This window comes from Rattus norvegicus, chromosome 3 (genome assembly GCF_036323735.1).
Source record: "Rattus norvegicus strain BN/NHsdMcwi chromosome 3, GRCr8, whole genome shotgun sequence".
Taxonomy (NCBI): Eukaryota; Metazoa; Chordata; class Mammalia; order Rodentia; family Muridae; genus Rattus; species Rattus norvegicus.
The window spans coordinates 126,551,186-126,578,980 of record NC_086021.1 but is presented as its reverse complement, the minus strand read 5'-3'; the positions used below and the strand labels follow the sequence as shown (position 1 = coordinate 126,578,980).

The 27,795-nt window shown below is 41.3% G+C and overlaps 1 protein-coding gene across 4 annotated transcripts; it reads right to left on the bottom strand.

Moving 5' to 3' along the window:
- Positions 1-92: 92 nt before the first annotated feature.
- Positions 93-24,771, bottom strand: Rad51 (RAD51 recombinase). Of its 4 annotated transcripts, none has more exons than XM_006234784.5 (10): positions 21,850-21,999; positions 21,676-21,764; positions 16,478-16,615; positions 13,840-13,957; positions 11,078-11,169; positions 8,103-8,197; positions 3,771-3,884; positions 2,006-2,135; positions 1,702-1,823; positions 93-1,149 (listed from the first exon to the last, which is right to left on the bottom strand). In XM_006234784.5, exons 2-10 carry the CDS (start codon positions 21,760-21,762, stop codon positions 1,026-1,028), a joined length of 1,020 nt encoding a protein of 339 aa, XP_006234846.1. In that variant the 5' UTR covers positions 21,763-21,764; positions 21,850-21,999; the 3' UTR covers positions 93-1,025. The 4 variants fall into 4 exon arrangements, with proteins under 4 accessions (XP_006234846.1, XP_063140432.1, NP_001102674.1 ...); NM_001109204.1 differs by lacking the exon at positions 21,850-21,999 and adding an exon at positions 24,557-24,771 and having other exon boundaries at positions 96-1,149; XM_063284362.1 differs by lacking the exons at positions 1,702-1,823; positions 21,850-21,999 and adding an exon at positions 24,557-24,695.
- Positions 24,772-27,795: the final 3,024 nt, after the last annotated feature.

Sequence of the window (27,795 nt, the reverse complement as noted above, 5' to 3'; positions counted from 1 at the left end):
CAACCCTTAGCAGCTGCTAACACTTTCAGCTTACCTATTCTATTGCTTTTCTCCCAAGCTTGAATAAAATTGATTTTGAGCTTCTTTCCTAATCTGTTTTGAAATTCTTTTATTAATGAGACTCAACGACTCAAAAGGAGACCACAGTTTTTGGAAATACTCCCAAAGTGAGTTGTTTGGATAATGTCAGACCTCTGCAACACAAAACTTATACAATAAGAACAAAGAGCACAGGAACGATACGGTAAATCAGCCTGGAATTCTTATTCTTAGGTTAAAGGATACAATGCAGTAACCTGAGTGTAGAGCTTTCTTTAGGGTTCACAGCTTACGACTATAGCAGCTGACCATAGCTGCACAGTAGGGAGAGCTGTTCTGGAAGCGCTGCTTTGCAGTACTCAGTTTGCACTAGAATATCTCCAGCAAACAACACATCCACTGCACACAACTACTTAGCAGCAGCAGAATAAACTCGCTTAGGTGAAGTCTCAGTAATTAAAAGAACAAGCATGCAACTGGAGGGCTGTTAGCCTAACATGCCACATGTCAAGACTCCTCAACCAAAAAATAAATTTTAAATATGTGACAGTTCAGGCATATAATTTCTAAGTTTGCATCTTACTTACAGAGAAAAAGAACGAGTAAACACCCATTCCCACTTACAGAGCCTCAGGCATTATTTTACCATTCTTGAGAAGTGAAAAGAGTACTCAGGTCTTTCTAGTTTGCTTCTTTTGAAGACATAAGACTGTCCCACACCTGTCATTTCCTACCTCTCCTCCAAAACCAAAGGAATCAGTTACTAATACAGTAAGAAGTTATTAATACAGAAGTTATTAGTACAGTAAGAAGAGATTGACATCTCCAATCAGACCTGTTTCTGCTATCAGCTGACACCATCCTTGTTTTCCTGGAAGCCCTCCCGGCAGTCAGTCAGACATGAGCCTGTGAAGCGGCCCAATGGCAGTCCTGTCCATTAGCAATGCAGCATTTAGAGACTTCTCACAGGACAGGGACTCAGTGACTCAGTCTTTGGCATCTCCCACTCCATCTGCATTAATGGCAAACATGGCTTCAGCTTCAGGGAGACAGGGAGAGTCGTAGATTTTGCAGATTCTGGTTTCCCCTCTTCCTTTCCTCAGGTATAGCCTGACCCAAAGACGCAAACAAAAATACCAAGTTATAAACAATTCTATTCCTATAATAGAACTAATTGCTTCAGATACATGCAATTTCCTAAAAGGATTTTTAGGATGGTTTTTCAGTGTACTTCCAGAATGGAGGGGTCATTTCTGCCAATGACTCCCTTATTGAAAAGCTCTATGAAACAAATACTTTATAATTAGGGAAGCATATCAACTATTCATGCATCCTTTTTCATAACCGAGAGATTTTAGTTACATGTACGTGTATGTGGGTAGGTGCCTGTCAGAGACCAGAGTTATTGGAGGTCCCAGAACTGGAGTTATGGGAGGTTGAGAACCTCTCATGGGGTGCTGGGAATGGAACTCAGGTTCTCTATCTACAACAGGGCTTGCAACCACCGGGCCATCTCTCCAGCTGCAAAGCAAACATCGACCAAAGCACAACAAATTCAGTGAGGCTTCCTGAGTGTCAGCACTGTCGCACTTTTAGTAGGATTAGTGTGTGTTTTATCTCTGTATCATAGTTTGTATGACATCCATTTTGCCATCACCATACCTGGTGGTTGATGCATGAGCGATGATGTTTCCTCCAATGGGTTTTTTCGGATCTGCAGCAAACATGGCTGCTCCATCCACTTGGGCTACCACCTGGTTGGTGATTACCACTGCTACACCAAACTGATACGGGAAAGAATGTCAGTTTTGTGACCACAGACATACCAAGAACCTTAATGCTCACAACAAAGAAATGGCCAACTAATGCTCATCTTTGGTAATACAAGGCACTAATGTCCTCAAAAGACTCCTGGAATTTGGAGCCACTGAAAATCAACACTTTCCATTTCTTTTCTATAGCTTACCTCATCAGCAAGTCGAAGCAGCATCCTTAGAAATCTGGCCAAATGCATTTGCCTGGCTGAAAGCTCTCCCCGACCTGAGTAGTCTGTTCTGTAAAGGGCAGTAGCACTGTCTACAATAAGCAGTGCATACCTATAAGAAACAAGAATTGTCAATTTTGTCTCCCTTACAACCCTATACCTTTTTAAAAATAACTTATTTTATATGCATTCGTGTTTTTGTCTGCATTCGTGGCTATGTGAGGGTGTCAAATACCCAACAGTTGTAAGCTGCCATGCATGTCAATGTTGGGAATTGAACTCCAGTCCTCTGGAAGAGCAGCAAATACTTGTAAAGTCATGAAATGTATGATCGTCCTGCTTCAGTCTCCTCAAGATAAAACATGAGTAACTGACACTGACTTCCTAGTATGTGACCTCATGAGCAGGCGAGTACGTACACACACACACACACACACACACACACACACACACACACACACACACACACACGCCTTTATACACATTTTCTTAAAATGTTTATAAAATGTTCAATCTGTTGCATGGTGGATCTGTTGTGGATCATGGTGACTTTTGATGGTTTTGGCAGATGTGACCAAAAGAAGCCCTGGGGTTTTTGTTTTTCACTATATTTGAGAGTAAACACAGGGCCTCAGGCATTACAGAAAAGAATTTTTATGAGTGATGTGACTGGAATCTTAAAGTATATAAGAACTGAAGATGCAGAGAAGATGATATGGTGGGTAAAGTATTTGCCATATAAGTGGGAGGATCTGAGTTTGAATCCCAAGACCCCATGTGAAGCTAGTCAAGGTAGCATGTGCTTGTAGTCTCAGTGAGATGGCAAGTGTCTCTAGAAGCCTGTGGACCAGCTGGCCTGGTTATCACAACAGGGACCAATAAAGAGATGAGGCCTCAAATAAGGTGGAGTGAGAACTTGTCCAAGCTTGTCCTCCAACTTGAACATAAGCCACTTCATATGCATGTCCACACTCTCATATAAATGTGTGTGTACACATAAACACAATCATAGCACACACAAAATGCATAGAGAATATTTTTTAAAGAAAGGAAATTGGGGGTTGAGAGATGGCTCAGTTGTTAAAAATACTTTCTGCTCTTTCAGAGAACCCAAGTTTGTTTCCCCAGCACCCACACTAGGTAGCTGGCTCATAACCACCTCTATCTCCAGCCCCAGGGAATCTGATGCCCTGTTGTACCTCGACACATGAGGCAGACATTCACGGAAACACACATATAAGTAAAAATAAATCTTTAATTGTTTTTCATATTAAAAAAAAAAAAAGGAGAATCGGGGGTTGGAGAGATGGCTCAGAGGTTAAGAGCACTGGCTGCTCTTCCAGAGGTCCTGAGTTCAATTCCCAGCAACCACATGGTGGCTCACAACCATCTGTAATGGGATCTGATACCCTCTTCAGGTGTGTCTGAAGGCAGCTACTTATATACATAAAATAAATAGATCTTTTTAAAAAAAAAAAAAAAAAAAAAGGAGAATCAATCAACAAAACTCCCTGCGTCCAGGTATGGTAGCACATGCCTTTAATGCTACTACTTGGGAAGGCAGAGGCAGGAGGATTTCCCTGAGTTTGAGGCCAGCCTGATCTAAGACAGCCAAGACTAGATAGAGAGATCCTGTTTAAAAAAGAAAATCAACCCTTAAAATGTGAATCCCTTCATTTCTATTCAAACTGTCATCCAGATTCAGGGAAGGGCCACAGGCACACTGAGTGTCTTGCTGAGGACATACCTGGATTCTACCATCATGGCTGACGCTTGGTAAAGGAGCTGGGTCTGGTGGTCTGTGTTGAACCCTCGAGCGTATGCTACATTATCGAGGACGTCACTTCCAGAGAGGCCGTATCTAGAGAAGAGGAGATTTTAGGCTGTAGACAGTGCTCAGTCAGGTGAGAATTAATACCCAATATTTCTCTCATCTACAAAGATAAGCAGCAGTACTCCCACTGGCTTTAGGACCCACAGATAGGCTTCCTGCTCTAGTAGAAGTGTGGCCAAGCCAACTCGAGATGACAGCAACAACTATTTTAAACTAAGTGAGACCTAAGGATACATCAAATTTATTCTCTGAGGCCTTCAAACTATGAGAAATTTTCAAGTCAGAAAAGCAAAGAACTACACTCAAGAGTTAGCATAAACAAAAATAACAAACCATTCAAAGATTATGTTAAATGAATGTCATTTATTATGTTAGTATTTCTCAGGCCTCGATGATTATTTTCTTTTGCACTTAAAAACAGCCAACTATGTATTTCCTGTTTTCATAGTATGATCTGTATTTTCTCAACTTTGTAACCTAAGACACAAAGACAGGTGAAGTAAGGCACTCTCTTTTTCTCTCTATGTCTCTTTATGGCTCTTACTATGTTGTCACTCCAGCTATCCCCTGGGACTCAGATAATTGCTTGGCTATGTCTGGAGTGGTAGAATTAAAGGTGTATCTCAATATGCCTGGCCCAACAATTTCATTCTTATTGAATCTGTAACAACAGGAGGGACTCCTTGTTTGAAGGCAGTAAGTTTGATGTATTCACCTGAGGATTTAACCAAGTGCCTGTTGTAAATCTTTCTGAGATTTTTTTTTGGGGGGTGAGGGTGGGGGTGGGGAGGTAATGACTGTGTTTTCTAGGTTAAACCGAAATTCCCAGGTTATAGTCATCTCAAGACCTAGCCTCCACAGTAGCTGGATAACAAGAATCTAGAAACCATACTTTGCCAGCCTCCCCTCACATCTAAAATAGATTGGATTCTCTTCCTTTTGCATTTCTAAAACTTGGCTAGAGTCTAAATGCTGGAGAAGAACAAGTGGAAATAAAATTTGCTTTGCCATATGCCAAACCCATTTTTGAGACAGGGTCTCACCATGTTCAAGGCCTCTGAAATTCTCAACTCTCCAAATACAATACAAGTGTTAGTTAAATACCTTGCTGGCATTAAAGGGTTTCTTCACTGAGAGAAAAGGCTTTCCAGAAATGTTCAGATGATTCTACTTTTTTTACTAGTTCTTACTTGAGATGAGGATACTGAGGCAGAGGTGAAGGACTGACACAGAACAAAGTGCAGGGAGAAACATGGCAGAGAATCCATCATTCCTGGTTTCTGTATCTTTTTTTTTTTTTTTTATTCATTTATTATATATAAGTACACTGTAGCTGTCTTCAGACACACCAGAAGAGGGCATCGGGTCTCCTTACAGATGGTTGTGAGCCACCATGTGATTGCTGGGAATTGAACTCAGGACCTCTGGAAGAGCAGTCGGGTGCTCTTAACCACTGAGCCATCTCTCCAGCCCCTGGTTTCTGTATCTTGGGCTGGCCTGGAAACCACGGAGACTCTCCTGCCTGTCTGTCAGGTGCTCGTGAGACACCTTCTTTTACATGGCTATGAACACTTTCTGGTGTGTTTTGTGCTAGACAAGCACTGAGTACTGTTGTTTTCATCCACACGCCAACGAGAACATGTGCAGTCACTTTTGACCCAAGTCACCTTCTGTTGTTTACAGCCGTTGTCTTGTAATAATTCAAAAGATAATGTTAGGGCTGACAAAATGGTTTCGTAGGTAAAGGCACTTGCTGCCAAGCCTGACTACCTCAGTTCAATCTCCAGAACCCATGTAGTAGAGTGAGAAAACAGAGCCCTGTGGGTTGTTCTCTGATTTCCACACATGTGCTGTGGAGTGTGCACCAACGTGCACAGTAGCAAAGTACGATTTCCCTTTTTAAGTTTAAGTTACTTAAATGGGCGCTAATTCTTTGAGAGCGTGTGTCCATGATTCTCTCATAAAGAGTTATATATATGGTAAGACTGTCTCAAGAAAGAAACTCAAAGGCTAAACAAAGTTGTATACACCTTTAACCCATGCACTCAGAAGGCAAGAGAGAGAGGGAGGGAAGGAGGGAGGAAGGGAGAGAGGAGGGAGGGGGAGAGAGAGAGAGAGAGAAAGAGAGAAAGAGAGAGAGAGGGAGGGAGGTAGGGAGTGACGGACGGGGGGGGGGGTCGTCGATCATGAGTGGTAGAGCGCATGCAGCTCTTGCATGGTCTTACAAGCTTATAACTCCCATAACTTGAAGGTGCAGAAGGATCGGGAATTCTATGTTAACCTCAGCTACACAGTGCATTTGAGGCCACCTAGGTCTACGAGAGTCTCAAATAAGGCAGGGATGATAACACATCATGAGCTAACCACCAGAGGCAGAGAGGAAAGTATAGAAAGCTCAGGATACCTCAGGCTACGTAAGAGTTGATCAAGCCTGAGATACATGGTTAGACCCTGTCTCAAAAGCAAAACCAAGGGGCTGGGCATGTTGGTGCAAGTGTTTTTGAAGGTTATATTCTGGGCCATTGATCCATAGTTTAGTTATCTATTTACTGCTCTGTTTTTTTGGAGACGGTTTCATTATGTAGCTTTCAGACTAAGCTAGCCTTCGGCTCAGAGACAGCTGCTGCTTCTGTCTCTTGAATGAGTAACTCTCCCCACACACACCTTTTTTTTTTTTGGTTCCAGTACTGAGAATTGACCTTAGGGTCTTTTATATACCAGACAAGTACTTTACCACTGTGCTATACCTAGCTGCAAATCTATGTTTAAGTCATGACCACCTGTAATAGCTACTGTAGTTTTATAAGGAGTTTTCAGTTCAGGACTTGGGGTGCAGAGAGGGCTCAGTGGTTTAAGAACGGTGGCTGTTCTTCTAGGTCCTAAGTATGATTCTCAACACTCATACATCAGCTCAACTATAATAGTCACCAAAATTCCAGTTTGATATCTAATGCCCTTTTCGGCCTCTGAAGGCAACAGGTACATATTCTGGTGTCTGGTGAACAGACACAAGCAGGCAATGCCCACCCCTCCCCCATGCAAATAAATAACAGATAAATAAATGGAGCTCTAGATTTTTCCATATGAACCTTGCATTTATCAATTTGCAAAAAAAAAAAATCGCTAGAATTTTGACATGATTTAGACTTTTGTGATGCCCTCTTGGATGAAAAGATATTGGTGATTGCTGCCCTTGCAGAGACCTGTCTGGGCTTACTTTCCAACATCCACATGATGCCTCACAACCATTTATAATTCTAGTTCTAGAGGATCCGATACCTCTTCTGGCCTCCACAGGAAATTCTCACACTTGGTACACAGCCATACATGTAGACAACACTCATATACATAAAATAAAACAACTTAACGATGTCTATAATGACTACACCTTCCTGGGAAACTAATTTTAATGATCAATGTTCTGCCTGGGCAAGTGAGAGGCTCAGAAGACTCTTGCCATCACACCTGAACTCAACTCCTGGAGCCCACATGGTGGAACTGACTCCCGGAAAATGTTCTCTGACCTCCACATGCATATCATCATGTATGGGCCTGTCCACGCCTATACACATACAAGTGTTTCCTCACTAGGCAGTGATGACACACATTTAGTCCCCACACTCGGAAGGCAAAGACAGTGGATCTCTGTGGGTTCTAGGCCAGCCTGGTCTATAGAGTGAGTTCTAGGCCAGTCAGGGCTACATGGAGAAAACTGATCTTGAAAACCAAAGGATCAGGGGGTAGCCTGGTGCAGTCTTTTAATTGCTCTTAGGGTTCCTGATTATCTTTTCAAGTCTTTTATTTGCAACCAACTTTAAAGTGTTTCTTTGAAAGAAATATATAGTTGGATCTTGCTTTTTTTTTTTTTTTAAAGATTTATTTTATGTATATGAGTACACGGTAGCTGTCTTTGGACACATCAGAAGAGGGCATCGGATCCCATTACAGATGGTTGAGCCACCATGTGGTTGCTGGGATTTGAACTCAGGACCTCTGGAAGAGCAGTCAGTGCTCTTAACCACTGAGCCATCTCTCCAGCCCTGGATCTTGCTTTTTATTCCATCTGAGATAGTTAGATTGCCGAGTAAAGAATGTTTTCCTATGTAAATAAAAAAAGGAAAAAAAAAAAAGAATGTTTTCCATTAAAGATTGTTGTTTTCAACCACACACACAACTGAAGTGTAGCGTAACGAGACATTTCAGGCAAGTTAAACTTGCTAAACACATTCAAGTTTCATGACCCACCTCTCAGCTACCGCCAGCAGCCGCTCCGGCCTAAAGGTGCCCTCGGTGTCAATGTACATTGCTTTCCCTTCACCTCCACCTCGGTCAATGGGGAGCTGCGGGGGGGAAAAGAAACGGTGGAAACACCCACTCTTCTGATACAGACTCCAAGTTCCCCATGATAAATCTAACCTCCTCCACTCTAAATAAGGGTTAAAACACTTTAGCCCTATATATTACATATATATAGTACACATATTATACTATATAACATATATTATAATCTCAAAACATAAAAACTATCATAATTAAAAAAACCTTTAAGGGCTGGAGAGATGGCTCAGCGGTTAAGAGCACTGACTGCTCTTCCAGAGGTCCTGAGTTCAAATCCCAGCAACCACATGGTGGCTCACAACCATCTGTAATGAGATCTGATGCCCTCTTCTGGTGTGTTTGAAGACAGCTACAGTGTACATAGTATATATATAAATATAATAAATAAATAAATCTTTAAAAAAACAAAACAAACAAAAAACCCTTTAAGATCATTAACTTGGAATAGTAGCTCACATCTAGGAGGCAGAGGCATCTCCATGAGTTTGAAGCCAGCTTGGACCACATATTAAGATCCAGGACAGCCTGGGTTATAGTATGAGATCAGAGGTTAAGAGCACTGGCTGCTCTTCCAGAGGACATGGATTCAATTCCCAGCACCCACATGGCAGCTCACAACTGTCTGTAACTACAGTTCCAGGGGATCTGACACCCTCACACAGACATATTTAGGCAAAGCACATAAAAACAAGCCATAATTTAAAAGAGAAAAGAAGGCAGCAGGACCTATAAAGACCGCTCCATGGTTAAGAGCACTGCTTGTGCTTCCGGAGGGCCAGGTTTCATTCCCGGGACATACCTGGTGACTCACAACCCTGTGACTTTAATTCCAGGGTCCAACATAGTACTCTGGCTTACATAAGCCCTAGACATACATACATAGTAAAACAAACAAACAGGAGAATTAGAGGCAATAGGACATATTCTCTTTGGATAGAAATACAAATTAATAACATACACAGAGAACATGAAGTTAGTGTTTTGCTGGAGTTGAACGGCTTTGAAACAGTCCAAACTATGAGATAAAACTGAACGTTAAGACAGATTAGTTCAAAGGTCAATCATTTGACAACTGGCAATGATGGCTCTGAAAAGGATCAGGAGTTCAAGGTCAGCTATGCAGTAAATTTGAGGCCGGCCTTGGCAACATGAAAACACTGTTTCAAAATAAACTCATCCACCTTGAGTATGGTGGCTCTAAGACCCTAATCCCAGCACTGCCAGAAGCAGAGAAGGATTACTTCAGCATGCTGAGTTTTACAGCAACAACAAAAAACCAAGTAAGTTCCAGGTTCAAGGAAAGACTCTGTCTCCAAGGAATAAGGTGGAGATGCAGACATTATGAAGTTAGCAGGTGGTGGATGTTCTTAGTGGTGCTTTAATACAGAGTTCACTGTGTAGCTATGCTGATTTCAAACTCATGATCTCCTGAGTGCTAGGATTATAGGTTTGCACCATAATGCTTGGCTGGGTTAGGAGTTTTCCATACAGTTTAGTGCTGTGATTCATCTCTAGTTTATAGAGATGCATGTCATTTTATCACTCTTACTATTTTAATATGCTACAGTATAAGTTCTTCAGACATCTATTTATTCTTGGACAAATGTGAAGCATTCTAGAACTTAAATTATTAGAGATCTAATGCAGTGAGGTTTCATTTCATTAAGCTGGGAAAATCTGAACAATGATAACAGATTTTGAATTTAAGTAGTGATCCAACACTCGCTCATATTCTGGTTCTGGCTCTTAGACTAATAACATGCAACTGTTTTGACTGTTAATGAATTAGCATTCTTGGGGGAAAAAGTAAGAAAGACCTATTGCTGTGAGCACCTAGAATGTTACTGAAGACTTTGTTTAGTGTCAACAGAATCACCTTACTACTTAATAAACACTGCCAGGCTAGAACTCTATTTGCATTTTAAAGAATTAGCAGTGTATGCAGAGTTGCCATAGAAACCATAGATATAAACATCTATTCTACATAATATCTGTCAAAATGACATGGGTAGCTGGCTAGAGGAGGTTAAGAGTACTTCTTATACAATCCTGAAGACCTGAATTTGTATCTCGGGACTAATTTAACAAGCCAGGTATAGTCTCAAAGGACTTTGCAATTCTAGTGCTATGAAAAATAGAGACAGAATAACCCAAGTGTGCTGACTGTTAGTCTAGTCAAAAAACAGGAGCTGTAAAAGTCCAGGGAGAGACCCTGCCTTTCAGAAGCAAAGTGGAGAGTAATAGAGGAAGAGACCTGGTACCTTCTGGTCTCTAAGCCTACACAGGCATATACCCCTCAGAAATACACATGTGTGCCACATACAGAAAATAAAAAGTTATAGAGAAAACATTTCTATTTAAAAAGACCAGATACAGTGTTAATGAATCATGTCAGGTTACTATTGTTATACATATATTTTTTGAGACATAAAGTGTAGACTGTGTGGCTAGAGACATGGCTTATCAGTTAAGTACACTCTGGCTACTCTTCCAGATGATGGGGTTTCATTCCCAGCAACCACATGGAAGCTCATAACTATTGTTAACTCCAGCTCAGGGTAAGGTGGTGGTACCAGGAATAGACATCCATGGGAGCAATTCACCCACACATATAAACAAACCAACCAACCAACCAACCAACCAAACAGGCCAATGAAAGAAGGGCAAGTAAATTCAGGGAAAGAAGATATGGTAGGAAATATTCTGAATCAAGCATTTGGAAAGTTTCTCTGATGTGGAATGTTTTTCAGTAGGAATTAACCTCTAAGCACATATGGGATTCTTGAGGAAGTACCTTTTACATCCATCCTAACAGATGCTTGCAGGTATCATGGGTCAACCAATACTTGCTGATCTGATTAGCCCGAACCCCAACAACTCACCTGGCATGTTACAGCCAATGTATGACAGATCTGTGTCTTCCCAGTTCGGAATTCTCCAAACATCTCTGTGATAGACCCAGTCTCAATTCCACCTATGAAATTGACAAGTCCGTCACATAGAATAACTGCTTACAAACTACAATCAGGAAATTGTTCTTGGAGCATACTAATGTTCCATAATTTAAACTCCCATTTTCAATAATCAGCAATTCATTAATTTGCTTCTTTTCTTTTTGTCTAGGCTTACTAGTTCACACCCGTAAGCCAGCTATGTGGGAAGATGAAACAGAAAGTTCTAAGGTTTAAAACCTGCCTGGGATGTTCAAGACCAATCCGCACAGTACAATGAGACACTGGGTCTGGCAATGCAGCTCAATCGTAGAATGCTCCTTAGATAAAAGGCCTACATTCAACTCCCAATATCGACAAAAATAAAAGTCACACTTATTTTTAAATAAGTATAGGTTATTTGTAAATTGGAGGTCTGGGCACTCATCCCTGAGTCTCCCAGGCTTAGCCTTACATTCCTTAGCCCTCAGTATGTTCACATCTCTCCATATGCACTCATTTGGTGTTGCTATAGTTCTCAGGCAATTTTATTGCATGTACAGCTTCAAGTAATTGCTACCATAATGAAGTTACAGAACTCAACCAAGAAAAGCCAACAAGGGCTTCAGCTGCTTTAATATAACCTGGTATTTACTATTTTTTTGTGAACCTCCTTGTCCAATTTACTTAAACGTACCATTCATGTAGTTCTAAAAGCCTAGGCGATAAGAAGACTTATCCTCATCTTGAAGAAAACAGGCATAGGCACATTAAGTAAATACTAGAAATGAGAATTCTTTTATTTATCTTTAATGAGACAGGCTTTTATGTAGTTTAGGCTAGCCGCAAACTCATCCCATACCTGAGGATAACACTAAACATCTAACCCCTTTCCCTCCACACCCCAAGTGCTGGAATTTCAGGCAGGAGCCATGGTCTCTCTACACAGCCTTTGTGTCCTGGAGGGAAGGGGATCTTCTTAGAGGGTTTAAAACTCAAATTCTGCATGATTCCTGAACCCAGGCTATTTTGTATCCCAAGAAGGAAGAAAAAGTAAATAATCAAATAACTAGAAAAACAGCAAGAACCAAACTTAAAAACTTTTCAACAATGAGGACAACTATGTTTTCAAAAGTTTAAAACCTCCCAGACAAGGTGTAATCCCAGCACTTACGGAATAGAAGCAGTGGGAGCTCTGTGAGTTTCAGGCTAGCTGGTACTACACAATAAACAAACAGATACATACATACATACATACATACATACATACATACATACATGCATACATACTAATATGTACTACACTGAGTAGTATTTAAACAGTGTTTTGTGGCAGGAAGCATAGCTCAGTGGTAGGAGATGTGAGTCTCTGGGCTCACCCCCTTCCCATATACTTCTTCTGTTTCTAAGTTTGTTATTATTGTACTGTGTGTATGACATGTGTGAGGTTGGGCAGGCATGTGCCACAGCTCACAGGTAGAGGGCAGAGGATAACTTGGGAGAATGGGTTATCTCCCTCTACTGTGGGTTCTAGGGATTGGATTCAGGTCATCAGAGTTGTAAGACAACCATTTGCATTACCAGCCATCAAGTTTCCAATCTTGTGTTAAAATTAGAAAATAAACAGGGCTGGAGAGATGGCTCAGCGGTTAAGAGGACCAACTGTTCTTCCAGAGGTCCTGAGTTCAAATCCCAGCAACTACATGGTGGCTCAACCATCTGTAATAGGATCCGATGCCCTCTTCTGGTGTGTGTCTGAAGACAGCTACAGTGTACTTATATAATGAATAAATAAATCCTTAAAAAAAATTAACACTTAAGATATAATATACATATAATACTTATTTCCTTAAACAGGGGGAACTAATTCTTTATATATAGTCAGAGCTACAAAGACACTGTTTCAACAAAACAAAACAAAGCCAAAAGTTAATTTATAGATAGGTAATTTTAGTATTTTATAAATCAGAGCCAGAATGAGTAACTAATGCGTATGTCAAATCTTCACACCTGGAGTATAGGTGCAGAAGACGGGGAATGTAAGTATATTGTTAGCTCCTGAATCAATTCCTAAAACCACTAAACATAATTAAAAAATAAAAATGTCTTATTTTAAAAATGTTACATTTGTAGAATGTTATAAAGAAATATACAAGGAAGTTTTGGGTACACGTCACCTGGCTTCCTCCGATGTTACCTTAATCTTTCCTAACTGTAATAAAGGATCTATGAGAAGCTGATATTCCTACAGTCCAAAATACATTCGATTCAGCCTGAATCTTAGATCTGTTGATACAAGCCAAGGAATCAAAAATAAACAAAACAAACAAGAAAACCCACAAAACAACAACAAAACCAAAAAACAAAACAAAACAACCCACCCCCCCCCAAAAACAGTTCCCCTCAAAACAAAGAAAAATCTAAACTAAAAATCTTTACAGGGGTTGGGGATTTAGCTCAGTGGTAGAGCGCTTGCCTAGCAAGCCCTAGGCCCTGGGTTCGGTCCCCAGCTCCGAAAAAAAAAAAAAAAAATCTTTACAAAAGCAAACCTACAGAATCAGCCAGTCAAGACCCTGAAGAAATCTACTATTCATACGTCTCTATGTAGTATTCTCCCCTAGGATGAATTCTATAGTAATAGTCTGGCTTTGTTTTCACCTCCCATCTGTGTTAATTAGTTAGGGTTTATAAAATAGGATGAGGGGTTACTATACCTTGAAGTAGTTTGTCAAGCTCTTTGGAGCCAGTAGTAATCTGGATGATTTCTGACCGGCGTTGGTGAAATTCGGTTGCAGTGGTGAAACCCATTGGAACTAATTTCGCTGCCTCAGCCTAAGAAAACAATAGGACAGGTTAAAGTAGTAATGTAACACAGGTACACAGGTAAAGAAACCACTATCTGGGAAAGTTGGGACCCAAAATGCTTTAGACTGTGAGTTTTGTATATTTTTGGGCACTTGGGTAGACTAACAGTTTAATATCCTTCACTGAAAATTCCAAATATCCCAAAATCTGAATCTTCTTGAGTGTGAGGTTTTTGATAAAAAAAAAAAAAAATTCAGACTTCTGTGCATATAACCTTATTTTTGTAGTGGAGATGCTCAACCTACATGTGTTGTAAGACAAGCCCAGGAACACAACAGGAAAACACTCTTATGCTAGTATGACAGGAGCGCACCACCACAGGAGCCGAAAAGACAAGGTAGCATGTCTTCCTACCTTACTTCCTATCTGTCATCCCTTCAGATTCTCCTGCCTTGTAAAACCAGGATGCTATTCGCAGCTTTTCTCTTTATTGTTTATTTTCCAAGTATATACAAATAACACTTAGCAACAAAAATGAGACTTTAGTTTGAAAAAAAAAATCAGTCAATATGACAGGACAATAAAACTAAACACCTGGGGGTCTAGAGAGATGGCTCGGTGGTGAAAAGCACTTGCTGCTCTTGCAGAGGACTCACATGGAAGCTTACAACTGCCATAATTCCAGTTCTAGGGGACCCAGCACCATTTTCTGGCTTCCACAGGCACCAGGCATGCATATAGTACACTTAAATACACGCAAGAAAAACACTCATACATATATAAGGAAATAAATCTTTGCAACAGTAACAGCAATCAACAGTAACATCTAGAGGCTGGAGAGTGGTTAAGAGTTCTTGTTCTTACAGAGGACCCAGGTTCAGTTCCCAGAACCCACGTGGTAACTCACAATCACCAAAACTCCAGAGCCAGGGACCCACTACCTTCTTCTGATCTCTGCAGGCACCAGGACATGATGCACATATATACAGGCAAGTGAAATACTCACACACGTAAATTAAATACATCCTAAAATCATCCATGTATTTAGAATTTGAATGTCAGCATGAACTTACATAAACCAGACTGCTGAGATTACAGTGTGTATCACCATGCTTGCCTTCAATTTCCTTCTGTCCCCCCCCCCCTTTTTTTTGAGACATGGTCTCACTATGTAGCTCTGGCTGTGAGGGAACTCCGAGATCCACCTGCCTCTATCTCCTGAATGCTGGGATTAAAGGTGAATAAAAAGGGTTGGGGATTTAGCTCAGTGGTAGAGCGCTTGCCTAGGAAGCGCAAGGCCCTGGGTTCGGTCCCCAGCTCAAAAAAAAAAAAAAAGGTGAATAAAAAGTGGAATTTTGGGGGGGGGGAGGGGAGGAGAGCTGGTGCCTTTGATCTTATATTTGGCAGAGAAGAGTCTCATGTTTGAGTATCTTCTCACACATCCGTCCCAAGGCCAGAAAAGGCATACTGGTAGCCCTCTAACAAATCTCTATATTGAAGCTTAAAGGAAGTTGTAAGATAACTCAACATAGGTGCTGGAAACTAAGCTCAGGTCCTCTGCAAGATCAGATTATACTCTTAACCACGAACATCTCTCTAGACCCTTCACACTGCACCCCAGCCCCCGGAATATTACGTATTAATATAGGTTAATAAAAACATTAAGAGGTACTGTGGATGTGCACTGTTATCTTGGCATTTCAGTGGCTGTTGAGATGGAACCTATGACTTTGAGCATGCTTGAGTCACCATGTGACTTTTATATCAACATTCTACCAATATCATTCTCTTTCCCCCTCTCTGGTGGTACTGACTATTAACTGGAGCCTAGCACATGCTAGGTGAGTACTTTCCACTGAAACATGTACTCAGCCTCTCTTTCTACAGTTTTTTTTTTTTTTTTAAAGATTTATTTATTTAGGGCTGGAGAGATGGCTCAGCGGTTAAGAGCACCCGACTGCTCTTCCAGAGGTCATGAGTTCAATTCCCAGCAACCACATGGTGGCTCACAACCATCTGTAAAGAGATCCGATGCCCTCTTCTGGTGTATCTGAAGACAGCTACAGTGTACTTATATATAATAAATAAATAAAAATTTATTTATAAAAATTTATTTACACAGACCACAACAGCATATACATAACATAATAATTTTAAATATCCCTCTGAGGTGAGATCACATTCAAAATGATAAGATAAACAACTTTACTGTGGGCTGGTGGGAATGTGTTTTTGGCAGTATTTATATCAATTTCCACGATACTGCAATTCTCCACAGGAAATAAGAATTTAAAATAAGGGGCTGGGGATTTAGCTCAGTGGTAGAGCGCATACCTAGGAAGCGCAAGGCCCTGGGTTCGGTCCCCAGCTCTGGGGGGGGGGGGGGGGGGGGGAGATTTTAAAATAAAAGCTGTCAGCAGTCACTTCCAGAATGGAAACCAGGTGACAAGGGGGAGGAAGGGGACTAAGGACCAATCACTGTACAGCACCCTGTACTAATTATTCTCACTAATGCCTCCGCCTCTCCGCCATCACATAGGTACTTACCAGGATTTTGTCAGCTTTGGCTTCACTAATTCCTTTAATATTTATCAGTTCCTTCTTTGGTGCATAAGCAACAGCCTCCACCGTGTGGTAACCAGCTTCTTCTAATTTCTTCACATCATTGGCATTTATGCCACATTGCTGTAAGAAAACAATGAATAAAGTTAGGTCTCTTGTCTAATGCGGATATTAATTAATTACACTCAGAGACATGTTTGAAGATCACAAATATATGCAAAACCCCTGAAAAGTTTGACTACACATGAGTTATTAATAACAAATTAAAGGCATATACCTTTAATACTATCAGGTGGAAGACAGAGGCGGGTGGAGCTCTGAGTTTGGGAATAGTCTGGTCTATAGAGTAAGTTCCAGGATAGCCAGGGCTGTTACTCCCCCCCCCCCCCCAAAAAAAAAACCACTGTCTCAACAAAACTAAAACCTGTTAATGGCTTTTTTTTTAAACTCCCCCTCCCACCTGCTAATGGTTTTTTAATAAGTGTGTTACAATTTTCCTCTTAAGCCAGCTAGATCCCAAATAACTAAGACTGGACTGTATTTTTATTTACCAAATCTGTAATGACATGACAACTTTTTTATTACTCTATTTTAATCCTCTATGCTAATCTGGCCACTTCCGAGCCAGAATCTCGGAGATACTTGCATTCTATGGCTTTCTCCGCTCTAGTTGTTTTCTCATGGTGTCTCCTAGACTGTCTCCCCATGGCTAATTCCTACCTCCTCTCTCTGATGCCCTCTCCCTTGGATGGAAGGAAGGAAGGAAGTTCAGCCCCATCTTCTCTCCTGCTCAGTCATTGGCTGATTGACTAGCTTTATTGACCAAAGAATAAATGGGAGCAATGCTCATACAACACTGAGGCAGGAGATAGAATACTGTAACTAGATATGGAAGCTCAGAAATCAACATTTGAATTACATAGTACAAAAATATCATTATGTCTAAAGAAAAAAAACCCCAAACACCAAATTATCAATGTTTTCATTATCAAAGTTATAGTTTTGGGCTGGAGAGACCGTGAGATGTGGCAGTGTTTACCATCACCTGGGGAGGCAAGGGCAGGTAGACCCTTGAGACTCACTAGCCAGGCAGCCTAGTCAGTGAGCTCCATACCAAAAACTGTCAACAAAACAAACAGAAACAGATGAAAGAAGGGGATGTGCTGGGAAGAGAAAGGGATCAGTAGGAGGAGGGCAAGTGAAGGTGACAGGGAGCCAATCAATACATCATAAACATAACAAAACATATCATTATGCAACTTAACACAGGCTAATTTTAAAAAAAATCACACATACACACCCCCAACACACACACAAAAGGAGGCCCTGGGAAACAGGCGTGACTTTTGGGCCAGCCTGGGTTTCCAGCACCCACATGGTGCTTATAACTGCCTTCACCTCCAGTTCCAGGAGGATCTGAAGCTCATTTCTGACCTCTCTGGGCTCTAGGCACAGAGGTGGTGTACAGAGTCATGAAAGCCAGACACTTATATACAAAAAATAGTAAATCTAAAAATTAAAAAGTAAAATACAACACACAAAACGACAGGTAATACTGGTTACACACCTATAATCACACTCAGGAGGTGAAATTAAGATTAGCAATCAAGGTTATTCTCATTTACACAGTGAATTCTAGGCCATGCTAAGTTACATGAGACCTAGTCTTTTTTTCTTTTCTTTTTTTTATTTTTGGAGCTGGGGACTGAACCCAGGGCCTTGCTTGCTAGGCAAGCTCTCTACCACTGAGCTAAATCTCCAACCCCGAAACCTAGTCTTAAAAGTGAAGCTCACTGGTAGAATACTTGCTGTCCTAACTTGCTTTCTATTGCTTTTTTTTTTTTTCTTTTGGTTCTTTTTTTTAGGAGCTGGGGACCGAACCCAGGGCCTTGCGCTTCCTAGGTAAGTGCTCTACCACTGAGCTAAATCCCCAGCCCCTCTATTGCTTTTTTAAATACCATGACCCAAAGCAACTTGGGGAGAAAGTGTTTATTTTACTTTATAGCATACAGTCTGTCCTGAAGGGAAGATGGGACAGGAACTGAAATACAGACCATGGAGGAGCACTACTTACTGATTTGTGTGTAATGGCTTCCTCAGTTTGCTTTTGTACACAGCTTGGGACCACGTGCCATGGCTGGGCCCTCCCACATTAATCATTAAGAAAATGCCCCCACTGTAAAAGTAACTTTTAATCACCTGATGTAACTGTTATCTCTGTGGCTTACTGCCTCTGCTAACCTAGGCCCAGTTCTGGAAGCCTTCATACAATCTTATCTAGGCCTAGGAAGTTTTCAGTCTGAGACTTGCTACTGAATAAGCTCACACCCTTTCTTGTTCTTTCTGAACTCTGGCTGGCTGGTTCAACTCAGCTGGCTCAAACACTTCTCCAAGCTGACTGATTCAATTTGGCTTCTCTCAGTTTCTTACTGAATTGCTCTGCTTGCCCTCATGCTAACTTTGGCAGTATGTTCTAATCTTCTGGCTCCTTCATATTCGCTGACTCATTTTGTCTTGACCTGTATTTAGCTTATTTCCTCTCTGCAACTTGTCCCTATACAACTGTCCTGGTAAAACTGCCTTCTTTTCCCTACCTTCTCTCTTAAGTAGCCTTGTATTCCTCTCTCTTGTTGTAAGTGTTGGGCATATATTATTCTGAAAAATCTTTCTCTGATTTGTGACTTTGGCAGTCAATTAGATACCACCTTCAAACAAGGGTGCTTCCTTCTGCAAAATAATTTTACCTTCAATATTTGGGATTAAAGGAGTGTCTGTATTCCAGCCAGATGGATTAACAGTATGTTCTAAGGCTGAGCCACACCATAACTAGAAGTAGATTTTTTTTCAGTAAATAATGCAATCTTGGGGTTCACCATGTGATCAAATGTCCTTCAACACCCCAAAGACTTAGTTAGCTACAGGCAAATCCAATGAAGGCATTTTCTCAATTGAGGTCTCCTCTTCCCAGATGACTCTAGGTTGTGTCAAGTTTATTAAAAACTAACCAGCACACTCGCCTTGAATGCAGAAGGGCCTCAGGTTCAAAGCCTAGGACTACTAAAAAGCAAAACCAAAAGCATTAAAATAAAACATTATGGGGATGGGAGTCTATAGAGGTAGCTCGGTGGTTAAGAGCATTTGTTGTTCTTGCAGGACCCATGTGGCATCATCACCATTAACTCCAGTTCCAGGGAATCCCATGCCTTCTGACCTCCTCAAACACAAGGTATTCAAATGCTGGATAGATACACACATGCAGGCAGAACACGCATACGTATTGTCTTAGGGTTACCATTGCTGTGATAAACACTATGACTAAAGCAACTCAGGGAGGAAGAGGTTTATTTGGCTTACTTTCCCACATGACCATTTATCACTGAAGAAAGTCAGGACAGGAACTTAAACAGGGTCAAGAACTTAAGAGACAGAAGCTGCTACAGAGGGGATGGAGAAGTGCTGCTGACTGGCTTGTTGTCCATGGCTTTCTTACTGAACTCAGAACTACCAGTCCAGGGGTGGCACAACATACAATGGGCTGGGCCCTCCCATATCAATCACTACGAAAATGCCCTACAGGCTTACCTGCAGTCTGATCTTATATCTCAATTAAGGTTCTCTCTTCTCATATTTTATTGCTTGTATCAAGCTGACAAAAATCACCCAGAACACATATTAAATAAAAATAGATAAATCTAGGCCAGGGGTGGATTCCAGCAGGGGAGGCAGAGGCACATGAATCTGTATGAGTTACAGACTAGCCTGCTCTACATAGTGAGCTCTAGGCCGGCCAAGGCCACATAGTGAAACCCAGTCTCAAATAAAATAAAATAAAAAAATCTAGGGAGGAACGGTCAGGAGGATCTCTGTGAATTAGAGGCCACCCTGCCCTATATAGTGAGTTCCAGGATAGCCAGGGTTATGTAGAGGCCCTCTCTAAATAAATAAATAAATAAATAAACAAATAGATAAATAATAATAAAAGGAGAAAAAAAAAGCCCCAATAAGATGAATTAAATAATCGACAGACAACACAGCTTGTTAGAGATAATAATTGTGTATTTATAATGAAGAGCTAGGAACTAAAATGGTTTACCCAGCACCATTTCCCTCAAGAAGTCTTCATTTCAATATATTTAAACAAATATATTAAACAATGATTGTGCAGAACTAGCCTCAGTGCCTTTAAAAGTCCTATTTAAAAAGTTACTGGGTAGAAAAATATATTTCATCTTCCTGTGAAAAATGAATAAATCTTAAACAAACAAAATGAAGGCCAGCTGGCTCGGCAGTTAAGAGTGTTTGTTGCTGTTGTAGAGAACTGAAATTCTGTTCCCAGAACCCAATTCTGGTGGCTCACAACCACCTCTAACTCCATGGAGGCCAGGATGCCTACCTCAGCCATTTTTAACCCTACTTTAGGAGACAGGGTCTCTCACTAAACCTGGCTCTCACTGACTGGCTAGGCTGGCTCACCTAAAAGTCCCAGTGATTCTCAGATTACCGGCATTTGCCACTCTGCCTGGATTCTGTGTGTACTGGGGATCCACTGAGGCCCTCACTGTTTGCACAGCATGGACTTTATCCACAGAGCCATCTCCCCAAGCCTCTTGTTTGTTCTGCTGCTGCTCCTTTTTTTGTGCTTGTTTGAGGCAGGTTTCAACTATGTAGCCCTTGTTGTCCTGGAACTTCTTGCTATCTAGACCAGGCTGGGCTCCAAAAGAATTCTGCCTCAGTCTTCCAACTGCTAGAATTACAGGTGTGAGTGGGCCACCATACCCAGCTAATGCTTCATATTCTTAATGTTGAGTCCTAAAATGGAGGTGGGTCTGACATCTTAACAACCCCACACTCTTCAGCCTAATGACAGCCTGGGCCAGTGGAGAGGCTGATCCCCTTTGCCCCCTGCATTCCTGGGTTACACCACTAATTCCCCATTAGCATTTTTATACTTAGTATAAGTAACACTGAGATTCCACTTTGGGATCCTAGGCCTTAGTTTCTAAAGTTCAGCTCTTAGAAAACAGAGTAGGAAGAGACTTCTAGCAACAATCCTATGCTTTTCTGTAGAAACCTTGACAATTTCCTGAAACCCCAATTTAATTTCTGTAAAGGTTATTTTGTTCCATTACATAGAAGAATGCATTACAGCACTATAAGTAAATACTTAGCAACTGAGAACATACCTCTAACCGAGAAATAGGCTGTGGACCAAAGCTTTCTTCTTCCACTGAAGTATCTGCATTTGCTTCAAGCTGCATTTGCATAGCCATTACTAAAAAATAGAGGCATCAGTGTGAGTGAACACTAGAGAGATACTCTGGGGTAATAAAGACCTGCACGTTCAGTTTCCAACACACCTTTGAAGGACTGGAGCTGGCCCTCCCTAGCCACAGGTTAGGACCAACTGCTGTTCTTGCAGAGGATCCAGGTTCAGTTCTTAGTACCCACATGGGAACTCATGAGTGTTTATAACTTCAGTTCTAGGAGGTCCAGCACCCTCTTCTGACCACGTAGGCACTGGACAGGAGTGTTATGCTTATAGGCACAGAGACAAAACATTCAAACACAAACATAAAAGTAAGCTTAAACGAAAACCAACCCAGACATATCTAACTTACAGTGGTGTGCTGCATGCTGCCAAGGATAGCTTATTCAAAACAGATTAAAAAAATATTTTTATAAGGCAGCAAGTTCTAAGCTTTCCCATACTAGAGGGTGAGTAAAATTCCGAAATAGAATCTCTTCTTGGAATAGAGGAAATGTTGAGCTGGATACACAAAGCAACAACTAACAGTGAACAGTACCTCCAGCCTTGCAAACACAGGCTGGGAATACAGAAGCCTGGGGCACAGGCCTTGCCTAGCATATGAAAAAGAGGCACTAGAGTGAGTCCTCACACAACAAAGCAAACAAGACACTGAGTATATTTATTTTACTGTCAGAGCTGAAGATGGAATTCAGGTCCCTGAACGGGTTAAGTAACTACCGAAATAAACCCTTAGCTCTGACTACATTTGAACTTACAACTTTGGGCTTTGGGAGGTAGATCAATTTTATGCTATGCATAAAACCAGGCATGGTAGTTATGTCTGTAATCCCAGCATTTAGGAGGTAGGTAGGGAGACTAGAGCTTCCAGGCCATCCTCTGTTGTATAGCAAGTTTGAGATTGTCCTGGATTACCTAAAACCCTATCTCCAAAAGGAAAAAATAATCAAAACTGTAGAGAAAAACTATTTGCCACATGCATAGTCAGAGGTGGACAATCAGACTACGAACATAGAGAACTCATTCAAATAAGAAAAAAAAAAAAAAAAGGACAAGAGAAATCAGATTCAAGAGGGAGATGTCTCCACAACCAAAACCACGAACAAGCATCCCATTCATCAGGAGAATTAGAACCACAAGAGGAGAGAGCCTGGTATGAAGGCCCATGACTGCCCTAGCACTTGGGAGGCTGAGGCAGGCAGACTACCACAAATTCAAGGTCAGGCTGGGCTGCATAGGTAGATTATCTCAAAAATCAGCCCCCACTCCCTATCCAAAGTTCATCAGATACTAGATGACCTTCATAAAATACCAAGTGTTGGTACTGGAGAGATGGCTCAGCAGTTGAGAGCACTGGCTGCTCTTCCAGAGATCCTGAGTTCAATTCCCAGCACCCACTTGACAGCTCCCAACTGTCTATAACTCCATGATTAAACACTTTCAACCAGACATACATGCAGACAAAACACCAATGCATATAAAATAAACTATTAAAAAAAATCAAGTGTTGGCAAGCTTGTGTAACAATAAAACATTCCATACCACCAGCATATTTACATGAGACTTAAAAACAGGCAAAGACAGCAAGGGAAGCAGTCAGGATGGTGAGTACAAGGTCAGCTTATGATAAAAAAACAAGATCCTGGATTAAAAAAAAAAACACCAAAAAAATGGTCTGCACAGTAACCCTCTCCCACAGTCCCAGCACCTACAAGGCAGAGATAGTAGGATCCTGAGTTTCAAACTAGCTTCTGGGTTACAAAGTCTGACCCCGCCTAAATACAGTTTTTTAAAGGTAGCCCATGTTAGTGAATAGTTTTAGAAATCACTGTTTAGCCATCAGAGTGAGGGAAAAATACTAAAACCAGGATAATGGGAGGTTTTTAGCATGGTAGCATTCTATTAGTGATTATAGAGGTATATTAATTTTGTAATAATTCATGTGTACACTTGCGATCTTTGTATTTTATACTTCACTTTAGATTTATTTTTTTGTGCATGAGTGTTTTGCCTGCATACGTTTATGTGTACCACAAGCATGCTTGGTACATGAGGTCAGAAGGTGGTACTGGATTCCTGGAACTGGAGTTATGGTTCGATGTGAGTCACCATGTGGATGTTGGGAACTGAACTCAGCTTCTTTGCAAGAGCAACAAATGCTCTTAACGACTGAGCCATCTGTCCAGCCCCTGTACTTCACTTTTCTTTCTTCTGAGACAGCTCTTCCATTTCTAGCTCAGGTTGGTCTTGAAACTGTCATCCTCCTGCCTCTTCCAAGTGCTATAGGTGTGAGTCATCTAGCCAGGATTCTATATAGAAATTTGTGTTATATTTCTCAGTTTTTACTACGCTTTTGCTTATGCCTCCTACTTCAGTCTCCAGAGAGACCAGCCACTACAGCACTAAAGTAACCAAGAACGTGTTAGCTCTGGCCCTATTTAACAGCTGTGAGCACTTTTCTCTGGATCTCAGCTTCCTGCGTCCGGACCACAGAAATGAACCTGAAAGTTTGTAAATTTCAGCATTTGGGAGGCCGTAGGCGGGAGTTCGAGCCCGACCAAGCCTAGCCTAGGTAGTGAGCTCGGGTCTTAAAACAAAAGTTTGAAGTGCAGGTCGGTTCTCTCCACAACGAATTCAGTGCGTCAGTTAGCGTCGGTCGGTTGGTCGCCTTGCTCCGCCTTTCTCCGGTTTCTAGGCGTAGAGGGGACCCGTGGAGCTGACTGTGGGAGCACTGGCCTTGAGTTGGCTCGAGATGCCGAGCGGCAGTGGGGAGGAGTCCGCCCGCGCCTCACACTCACCTGTCTCGCAGCCGTGGGCCGCTCGCTCCTTCCGGCAGTCGGTTCTGCACACACCACGCTCACTCCCGTCACACGGCTCAAACACACTTCGCAGCTCCTGTCAGTTCTTCTATGAAAGTTTCAGTTCTCCTAACCACACTTCTGGGAACGCCTCAGCTTTGCCCAGGCGCAGATACGCGATGGGCGCGCGACTTTCAGAAATCCCGCCAAATCCTCACGCTCGCATCGCTGCAACGTCATCACGCCTTTTTCCGACCCGCCTTATACCTACTTCCGCTTCTGCTGACGGACAGGCCTGACGGCTTTGAAGCCGAGTGTTTTCGTAAGTCACTCTTCCCCTCTTTAGGACTGTTCTGACCAAGCCTTTCTTGTTACCTGATTGAAGACTACAAGTCTGCAAAGACGAAGTGATCGGTCCAGGACTACATAACCCATAATGCACTACTGCGGAAGCGCCTCTGAAAAATTCTTGCGCATCGGGTGTGGACTCGGGTCGGAAAGGTCTTTGCGTTGTACCATTTTGTCAGAATGCGGTTCTTTGGCAGCTGGGAGTTCTGGTGTCTGTAGGCGGCAGACGTGAAGAAGCTGGAATAAAGATAAAACCTGCGAACGGAGCCAGCGACTAGAAAATTAGTGTGGGCTTGAGAGATGGTGCAGTGGTTCTTCCAGAGGTTCTGAGTTCAATTCCCAGCAACCACATAGTGGCTCACAACCATCTGTAATGGGATCTGATGCCCTCTTCTGGTGTGTCCGAAGACAGCTACAATGTACTTATATAATAAACAAATAAATAAAATCTTAAAAAAAAAAAAAAAGAAAACTAGTGTGGGAATCAGCGAGGTGAAAAAAACTTTGTTGGGAGAGGCGGTCTAGGAGGGTGGATAGAATCCAAATATATACATTATTAAAACTACCAAAGACTAAAGTGAAATAACTCTCTAGTGTATTTTTCCCTCTCTCGCTTTGTAGTGGTTATTGGGGCTCCAGAAGAGTAGGCGCAAAATTGAATCAAGTAAAGGTCTGTGTAGTTTGCCAGGAACTTTGTGTTTTTCTTTATACATCTAGGTGTTTTCAGACAAGATATCAATATTCCTTAAACTCTTAGTGCCAAGAATGACCTTAATCCTTCCCCCACCTTTTTTTTTTTCCTGTGCTGGGATTGTAGGAGTGATGCATTACTACTGTTTTGGGGATTGAGCCCGGCATTGTAAGCATACCACACAAGCACTTCAACAACGTGGCTGCATGCCCAGCTGGAAATTACTTATATTTAATATGAGCACACTGTAGCTGTCTTCAGACACACCAGAAGAGGTCATCAGATTCCATTACAGATGGTTGTGAGCCACCACAAAGTTGCTGGAAATTGAACTCAAGACCTCTAGAAGATCAATTAGTGCTCTTAACCGCTGAGCCATTTCTTCAGCCCTAGGTACTTATTTTTGAGACTGATTCTTTGTAACCCAGATTGGACTTGCTCCCTAATGGCTGGGGTTACATGAAAAAGCCATCATTCTTGATGTATATATTTTGATTGTGAGGTGCTTTAAAGTGGACAAAATTTTTATCTTTACACTATTGTTACATCAAAGTATAGATTTCTGGAGATGAGGACATCAAAAACATTTTTTAAAAAGATGGTGTGTGTGTTTGTGTGTGTATGGGTGTTCGAAAATAGAGGGCAGGAAGGCAACTTGAAAGCCAGTCATCTCCTTCCACCACGTGTGTGTTCAAGATTCAACTCAGGTTGTCAGGCTTGGTGGCAGCAGCCATCTCTTTCGTGAAACTTCTAAAATATTTCAGGTGAGACAGAGGTTTGAGTTAAATATTTGACAATGACAGAACAGTTTAAGAAGCATTTTGGTGGGGTTGGGGATTTAGCTCAGTGGTAGAGCGCTTGCCTAGCAAGTGCAAGGCCCTGGGTTCGGTCCTCAGCTCCAAAAAAAAAAAAAGCATTTTGGTTGTAGGAACAACCAAGCTGATTAGTAGATAGCAGGTAATAATGAATTGCTCCTGGAAATTAGGATTGCAATCTGGGCAAATCTAAGCTTAGAAATCTAAGAGGCAAAGGCCACCAGTGGCTGTCAAACACAAAAAGGTTTATTCATTCTCAGGTAAATTGAGACAGAAAGCAGGAGAAGAAACAAATACCCAACAAAACGAAAAACTTGTTTTGTATTCTGGTATCTTTTCAGATCTTTCCAATTCTTTAGATGCCCAGCAGCATGGATGTTGCTTTGGATCAATTAGCGACCCATGCATTCCAAAATAGAATGAGTCAGTGGCCAACGTCCATTTTTTAAAATAATGTTTAAACTACTCAGTACTTTTCTTCAAAAACCAACAACAACAACAACAACAAAAAAAAAAAAAAAAACCCCTAAGAACTGGGAAAAAAGATGAACTAGATTTCTAACAGAGAAGCAACAATTCTTGAAAATATAACTGTAATTGGAAATAATATTGAACTACACAATCTTAGTGATGTCTGTTGTTTAACGGGTATATGTAGCCCAGGCTGACCTCAAATTTGCTATGTAGGTGAAGATACTTGGATCTTTCTGAGTGTTGAGATTACTGGGATTTACCACTATGACTGGTGTATGTGGTACTGAGCATCAAACTCTGGGTTCATGAACTATGTAAGCACTCAACTCACCCATATCTACAACCCAATAATGACCTGAAATTTCAGGGAAGCAAGTTCTAATAAAATCAGATTTGAACCAGCAGCAATGTAATCTTCTTTCTGAAAAAAATGTTGTTTTTTTTTTGTTGTTGTTGTTGTTTTTTTTCTTTTTTGCTTCTTAAAGGCAGTCTCAGTATGTAGCCTGGGGAACAATCCTCTCTGCTTAGCCCCCTGAGTGCTGGGTGTGAGATAGCATACCTGCCAGGCTAATACATCTGCAAAATCTCTATGGCCAAATAGAGTAGCATTATTACATTTCAAGGTTACAATGTAGACATCCTTAAGGGTTCATTGTTCTGCCCTCCACAAACTGAAATAGATACAAATAAACAATTTAGTATATGATAATCAATGTGTCACCAATCAATAGTGGCAAAATCTTTTATTAAATGGATAGCTGCATAGATAGCCATCTTTTCATTGCTACGGCCCCAGACCTTAGCACAACTGATACCATGATACAATAAGAACAATATGTTCTTAGGTTGATTAATACAAATTATGATAGAAAGTACAGAACTTTAGATTCTCCAAGTTAGGATAGTGGGGT

Bases quoted from the DNA above. Each gene is read 5' to 3' on its own strand.
- Rad51 (NM_001109204.1), bottom strand. From the start codon at position 21,762: ATGGCTATGCAAATGCAGCTTGAAGCAAATGCAGATACTTCAGTGGAA. The intron at 13,958-16,477 runs GTAAGTACCTAT...TTGTTTTCTTAG, and splicing joins CCAAAGCTGACAAAATCCTG to GCTGAGGCAGCGAAATTAGT. The intron at 2,136-3,770 runs GTATGTCCTCAG...TGTTTCTTATAG, and splicing joins GCCATGATGGTAGAATCCAG to GTATGCACTGCTTATTGTAG.